The sequence below is a fragment of the Orycteropus afer genome, unplaced genomic scaffold (assembly GCF_000298275.1).
Source record: "Orycteropus afer afer isolate SDZICR_OR568_19922 unplaced genomic scaffold, OryAfe1.0 scaffold00476, whole genome shotgun sequence".
NCBI lineage: Eukaryota > Metazoa > Chordata > Mammalia > Tubulidentata > Orycteropodidae > Orycteropus > Orycteropus afer.
The window spans coordinates 185928-193648 of NW_006922063.1; the positions used below are offsets into that span (position 1 = coordinate 185928).

The 7721-nt window shown below is 52.8% G+C and overlaps 1 protein-coding gene across 1 annotated transcript in view; it reads left to right on the top strand.

Moving 5' to 3' along the window:
- The first annotated feature begins 773 nt into the window (after positions 1-773).
- Positions 774-7721, top strand: part of HPN (hepsin) — a 17128-nt gene continuing 10180 nt past the window's right edge. The window contains exons 1-3 of the mRNA XM_007954830.2: positions 774-789; positions 6208-6309; positions 6394-6435. Coding sequence (XP_007953021.1) covers positions 774-789; positions 6208-6309; positions 6394-6435 — 160 coding nt within the window. The remainder of the gene's footprint in view (positions 790-6207; positions 6310-6393; positions 6436-7721) is intronic.

A 7721-nucleotide genomic window follows, 5' to 3' on the forward strand; every position in this document is an offset into this window, starting at 1 on the left:
CTGCAGCCACCTCTGCCTCCCAGGCCACCCGCTATTGCGGGGCCACCATGCTCCCACCCAGGCCAGGAGATTGACCCTTAGACCTGAACCAGCACGCAGCTCTATCCCCACCCGCCGGACCCCAGGGTAAGCATGAGGGCCCCCTGACTGACAGCTTCAGTTCAGAGAACATGGGTCCCTTCACCCCCTACCCAACCCGATGCCTTCTAACGGAGGGGTTTCCAGAGACCAGGAGAGGGCTCCTTCAGGATCCAGGAGTTTCAGTCCCCACCCCCTTCAGACTCAGGAATTGGGTCCCCAGGTTTCTCCATCCTCAGACTGAGGAGTCCAGGCCCTAGCCCTCTTCTCCTTCATACCCAGGAGCCCTGGCCCCAATCGCCTTCCGTCCCTAAGACCCAGAAGTTCAGGCTCCTCACACCCTCCTCCATCAGACTCAGAAGTTCTGGCTTCCCTCAGACCAGGGATATTATTAGTCCCGCAACCCCCACCTCCCCCAGGTCCACGAGCAAGGGGCTCCCCAGCTCGGCAAATCCAGGAGTCCCCCCCGGCCGCTGGTCAGACGTTGACCCCATCCTTGAACCCAGCCCAGTCGGCATCCGTGATCACGGCATGCTCTGGCCAGGGCCCAGTCTCTCCAGCTTCCCTGGATGGGCGCCGGGGACTGGGGGCACCAGGCCCTCCCAGGCCCTGCCTCCCCGTCCAGTCCATCTCCCCACAGGTCCCGCCCCGGCCCAGGAGGTCAGCGGGGGGAATCATTAACAAGAGGCCGTGACATGGCGGAGAAGGAGGGTGAGTGCCCCTTTCCCTAAGCCCCCACTCTGGCTCTGCCTGGAGCCCCTCCCTCTGTGCCTTCCTCTCAGCCCTCCACCCCTTCGGAGCCCCCTCTCTCTGGGCACCCCTCCCCTTATTCCCATGCCCTTCCGAGGCTTCCTGCACCTGATTAACAATTAACCAAATTTTCTGTGTTCCTATGCCTCCACCTGCCTGCCTGCTGCCTCATGTGACTTCCTGGCTTCATGCCTCAGTTTCCCCCTACCCCTAGTAATTTCTCAGCTTATCCTGCAACTGCCCTCTACTTGGGGCTAACTTGGGGAGACTGTAGTTATTGTAGTTAGGGACATAGACTCTGGAGTCAAATACAGAGGCCTGCATTTGAATCTATTCCTGCCACTTTTTGTTTTGCTGTGTGATCTTGTACAAGTGACATCATTTCTCTGGGTTCCAGTATCCTCCTGGGTCAAGCATGGATCCTGATGCCACCTCTGTGTGGCTGTTGGGAGCATGGACCACACACAGGGGGACCAGCATGGGGCTCAACACGTAAGAAACACAGTAAACCACAGCTGTCGTGATAGAGGCTGGCAGATTTGGAGTCCAGGGACCCAGGACCCCACAGATTCTGGACATTCCTCCCACCTCCTGGCTCTCTGGGCAAAAGAGCAGAGGGAGGACTTTGGACTTGGCCCGAATGGATGGAGAAGGAGCAGGCAGGAGAGAAACCACCCACCCAACAGAGTGGCTGGCACATGGGGGTTTCTGGCAACACCTTGCAGTGGGCTCTGGATGACCTGATTCTCTCAGTTTCCTCCCCTCGGGCACCAGCTACAGAGGCCCAATTAGGGCTGGCTGCACCTTCCTGCCCTCTGTCACCTGGGCTAAGTCTTTCCCTTCTTCCTGGAACCTAGCCATCTGGGTTCAGGCCCAAAGTGGTAGCACTTTGCAGCTGAGTGGCCTTGGACAAGCAACTTCCATTCTCTGAGCCTCTGTTTCCTCGTCTGTGAACTGGAGAAGATAACAGTGCATATGAGAATTTATGTGTGAAAACACATAAGGAGCGCTGGCGTGTTGGCTGAAGTTATCAGGACGATCTCTGGCCTCCTCAGGTCTCAATACAGTTGGCAACTCAGACCTTCAACCAGGCAGACTTTGCCTAGAGTGGACTCAGGCTACCAGATGCTCAGGAACGGGAACTGCACCCTGACTGAGCAGGTGGGTGGCAGAGACTTGAACCTTTGGAATGATTTCCCTCCTGGAGCTGACTGGAGGGAGGTACTAGGATTGGGGCCTGTGGATGCGTAAACCAGGGAAGGAAAGAAGAAAAGGAAGCTGGATGGACAGTGGTGGATCTGGGTATAAGGAAAGACCAGATGTAAAGTGAAAGAGTGGGCTCTAGCGTTTTCCTGGGTGGTGTGGGGGAGGTCACACCTGGATACAGATGCTGATGAGTTCTGATATATGTACCTGGTAGGCGGCCTGGAACAGGTGGCCGCACTGCTTTGGGCCTCCTGTCTCCGTCTGCCAATGGGGAGAAGGGTGATGATAATGGTACCTTCCTCGTGAAGAACTGTGCTGAGCAGAGCTGTGAGTCAGTGTGCACCTCTAAGAGCTGCTGGAGTTTGTGTTACTATTACTGGGTTGGAGTATACCCAGGGAGAGGTTCTTGGTGCTACCTCTGGACTTGGGACTGAAGGAAGTGGTATCTGAGTTGAAGGAAGAGTAGGCAGTGGGCAGGGTGTGCCAGGCGTGGGGAACAGGATGGCTAGAATCCGAGAGGTGGCAAACTGCTGCCTATATGCAGTAACACATAGAGAATTCCGATATATCTGGAGATGGAACTGAAAACAGAGCTAGGAGGGAGGTGGTATGAAGTTGGATGAGCACCTGTTGGGCTATTTTTCATGGAGGGCGTTTTCCTTGGCAGTGTTAGGTCTCTCCACAAGATGGCGGTGGTGGTTACTCTTTGTTTCTCTTTTCTGGTCCAATGGGACTGGACAGGCAGTGAGTTTTTTTGGTTTGTGGTTTTGGTTGCTCTTTGGAAGCTCTATCAGGTGTCTGATAATGATCCAAAAGGCTGCCTGGGGCTCTGGGGAGATATGTGTTCGATCCCTAAATCTCTAAAGGCTCTGCTTGTGTGCTAGAGGGGCTGGAACTCTTGGGCTGAGGGTCTTGGATTCTGTTCCAGGGCCACTGGAGGGTTCTAGGCAGAGAAGGGACAAGGTTGGATATGGACTTAGGAAGATCCCCTTGATTTATGTGTGGAGGGTGGACCAGAGGGCAAGGCTGAGGCCTAGAGCTCGGGGAGGATGGGGCTAGGTCAAGGCATAGCTGGGGGGAAGGAAGGAGATGGGTGGGCGAGATGCTCAGGAGGCCTAGTGACAGTCTGTGGAGGAGGCAAGCGATGTTCTGAGAATGAGGTGACAGACAGTCTTGGGGACAAAGGCCCTTGCTGTCAGACCTAGGAGGAAGAACAAATCTGGGGACACATTGAGGCCAATATGGAAGCTGGTGGATGTGAAAGGCCTAGGGGATATCCAGGAGGTTGTGTCCAAGAGGCCTTGGGACCCAAGATCCAAGGAGAGATTCCAGGGCTGAAACAGAGGAGAAACTGAAGCTGTGGATGTGGGTGAAACAGGTCTGGGATGGGGAGGAGTGACAAGGAGGACCCATGCTGTGAACTTCGGGTTTCAGGGAGTAGATAGAGGGGGAGGAGTAGAAACAGATGAGTGTGGGCTTCCAGAAGCCAAAGGGGGAGAGAGTTCCATTAAGGAAGTCAGGACAATGTAGGGCTAAGGGGTAACATAAGATGAGGACTGAGGCATTGAGCTATCAATTGAGTGGATTAATAGGGACACAGAGCCAAAGATGTCACTTGTGAGAGTCTTCAGCCCTGTGATGGGGGCAGAAGAACTGTCCTGAGAGAAGACAGCCAGGAGGCACCTGAAGAAGCCAAGAGCCCCGGGGAGAGGTGGGGAGCGGGAGCCTGGATTACCTGACAGAAAATGTCCTATTGCTGCCAAGGAACCATGGGTGAGGGTGCCACCTCTCCCAGAGCGAGGACACTTCCTGTCCCAGCAAAGCTACACAGTGAGGATGGATTTCATGCCCGAGGACCAGAGCGAAGACACTTCCTGTCTCAGCAAGGATACGCTGCTTGGATGCTTCACTTGCCAGGGACCCGGGTCAAGGGCACTAGTTTTGGAATTGGCCAAATTCCCTCAAATTAGAGGGCGTGGAAGGAAGTCTCTCATCCTAGGATACACAGGACGGTGATGCTTACTGTCCCACCAGGTGCATCAGAGCTCTAGCCGAGACCTGAAGTAGCCCAAAGCCCTAGAAGACACGTCTGAGAATATAGGAACCAACCTGATGGTTGCCAAGAGCCAAGACACCCAGGTGAAGCCAGGAAGATGCTGAGGACAGATCGGGGGCCAAGCCCGAGAGCGCTTCCCAGGCTGGGCAGGGTCAACCAGCAGGGACTGGGCTGGCCCAGTGAGGTCCTCCCGTGCCTCAGCGTGAGACCCTGGGCTCCAGCGTTCTTCAGACTCCCAGACAGTGGGTGTTCCAAGAAGGTTCTGGACCATTCTCCATGCTGTTCTTGACACTGCTGTGGCCCTGTGCCTGCTGCCATACTACCACAGACCCAAATGGGAGGACGGGAGCTTCTGCAGCCCTGGGAGAGGGCACAGATGCCAAGAGACAATAGGCCCGTGCCGGGCCAGCTGAAGGCTTTCACAGCCTTTTCTCTTCAGTCCTCCCACGATCCCTAGCAAAAGAGTTGCCTTTTAATCCCCAGGGCCGCTGTTGCACTGAGAATAAAATCCTCTTCTCCCTGGACCACCAGGCTTCCCTAACTGGCTCCAGCCTTGGTTCCCACTACCTTCCCCAACCTCACACTATTTTGGCCACACCAGTGACTGTCTGTAACATATTGTTTTTGCCTCAGGACCTTCCCTGGGGTTTTTGCATGGCTGGCATAACTCCACAGTCACTTCATGGAGGCCCTCCCCGAAACCCTGCAGAAGCCCTCCCTACTCCCCCTGACCTGCCGTTATTTTCTCCACAGCCTTTGCTACAATCTAAACATTACTGGGTTTGTTTACTTGTTTGTGCCTCTCTCACCCTCTGCTTACATATGTTGGAGAGTAAGCCCCAAGGAGGGCACAATCTCATCAGCTTGTTTTTGGGTATGTTCCCAAAACCTTGAATGGTTTTGTAGGTACTCAGCAGGACAATGAATGAATAAAGTTCCATTTTACCAGTAATAAAACAGGCTCAGAGAGGTGAAGGGAGTTTCTTAGGACCACACAGCTCTGCTGATTTAGAAAGCATTGACTGAGCACTTATTATATGTCTATAGTATACCAGGCATCACAGGACTGTGAGAGGTAGTATTGATGGTGATTGTACAGTTGAGATCCAGCACCACATTTGTCCAGGGTTCAGGACTCAGCTCGACCCCTTCCTGGCTGAGTCATCGTGGGCACATGACTCCACATCTCTGAGCCTCGGTTTTCCAAGTCTGAAAAATGGGATTTGTCCTGTAGGCTTGACATAGGGACTGAGTTAATGCAGCTAGAGCAATGCGTAGTGCCTAGTAAGCATCTGGTAAGAGTTTGGCTGTTATTATTTGACAGAACTTTAAAGGATTATCTTTTAAAGTGAGTGCTAAGAGGATGCCTGTGAACTAGGAGGATGAGGCGCAAAGTGGTATAACCACCTGCCTGAGTCCCAGCGAGGAAAGGTAGATTGCTCAGTCTTCCTTCTGAGGAGTGGCTGGTGGGTTTGAACCGCCACCCTTCTAGTGAGCAGTCAGATGCCTTAGGCACTATGCCACCAGAGCTCCCAAGGAAAGCGTAAGGCCAGTATTTTGAAGCAAGGCCGGCAAATTTCCATACTTTGGTTTTCAACTTCCAGGAGCAAGTTTGATCTTGGAGCTGGACTTGGTGGTGGGAGACCCTGTGGTCGGAGGGTCTAGAACAGCAGACAAAATGGGCAGTGGGACTGTGCCAAACAGCAGGGAAGAGAGGCTCCAAAAACCCCTGGGAAAGTTAGCAGAAGTGAGAGGTTCGAGAAGACACAGCACAAAAGGATGGGAGATACAGAAATGCAGTGTCACTGGGGAAGAGAAATCCCCTAAGTGCCAGGAAAGTGCCAGGAGTGGAGGCAAGGAGGTGGCAACTGCCTTAGTCAAGCCCCTTGCCAACTGGACAACCCTTGGGGAGCCAGCCACCTGGTTGTCCACGTGGCAGGGGAGGGACAGCCCTGTCAACTGTTTGGCTTTGGGGAGCTGGGCCCAGGGCATGCCAGGCTCAGACATGATAAGTTAGCCCTGGGAAGGGGGGCGGGGCAGGGCGGAACTGGCCCAGGGCCCAGACCCTGCTGATGAGGACAGAGCTGGCAGTGGCCCCAGCATGGTGTCTGTTGCAGGTGGCCGGACTGTGCCATGCTGCTCCGGATCCAAGGTTGCAGCTCTGACTGCGGGGACCGTGCTGCTCCTGACAGGCATCGGGGCGGCATCCTGGGCCATTGGTGAGAGTGGCTCCCTGTGTCTCTACCTTCCACCGCCCCCTGTCACCCCCAGCCCACCTGCCTTCACCTTTATCTTCTCTGCAGTGACTGTTCTGCTCAAGAGTGATCAGGAGGCGCTGTATCCGGGTGAGTAACGCAGGCTGGGACCCTCTGGGGACTCCTGGATAGGAGAGGCCAGGCCCTCCTCTGGGGAGCCCCGGAAGAAACCTTTGTCTAGTGGGAGCTCAATAAAAACATTGCTGAATGAAGGCTCAATAGCACATGTAAATGCTAATAATAACAGGGCATGTGTAGAGGTGCCTACTATGTGCCAGGTGCTGGTCTATGCATGTCACTCATCTGAATCCAGTGTGTCTTTAAACTCCAACGTGCTAACATTTAATAACAAAATTCAATTAGTGAGTTGCAAACTACCTTTGTCAAATTATGGAATAACTGTTAAGAGTGTATCACAGTTGGAAAAAATTTGGTTAATCTTTTGCTCTGATTTTATGTATTTATACTCATGCAATCACATGCCTTACAAGGGTGGGACTATTATTTTCCACCATTTTATAGACAAGGAAACTGAGGCTCAGAGCAGTGGTTGCTCCAGATCTCAGAGTACACATGGGCTACAACGTGATATTAAAATGTGTTTCTTACTGTGAGGCATGGTCAAAACACATTTAAGAGGCACCTATCTCAGTTCCGTGACTCCTTCTAGCTCTCCAACGAGATAGCTACTATTATTAAACCCATTTTACAGATGTGGAAAGTGAGGGGCAGATTGGGCACACAGCCGGTAAATGGTGGAGCCAGGACTGGCTTAGGCTTGCCTGGTATGGATGTGTCTTCAAGCACATAGGAACAAAAGGCCACATGAATTAACAGATGGCAGAAATGAGCTGTGGAATGAATGAATGAATCTTCCCAAAGGCTAGTTCCAAGCTTTGATTTGGAGCCCAGGGCAGCAGGAAGAAAAGGAAAATTAGAGATGTGTTTTCATTTTTGATGCCCACGAGCTTCAACTCATTCCATGAAGGATTCAGCCCACATTAAGGGAAAAAATGAAAATTCAAACAAGGAAAGGCAACATCGATAGGAATCATCATTGCCAGCGCTCAGAGCCAGGCCCAGGCTTCAGGGCTTTATGGGTGTCCTCTCGAATCCTCACAAGAGCTGATTTTAATATGGGGAAATTGGTACACAGAAAGGCCAAGTAAGTCATCGAGTCCCAGAGCTACTAACTGGCATTAGTTAGTACTGCAAGCCCATTGCCATTGAGCTGATTCTGGCTCATAGTAACCCCCAGTGGGTTTCTGAGGCAGTAAACCTTTATGGAAGTTGTTGTTGTTGTTGTTATGTGCCATCAAGTTGGACCCGACTCAGCGACCCCTCCTTGGGTTTCTGAGGCAGTATCACTACGGAAG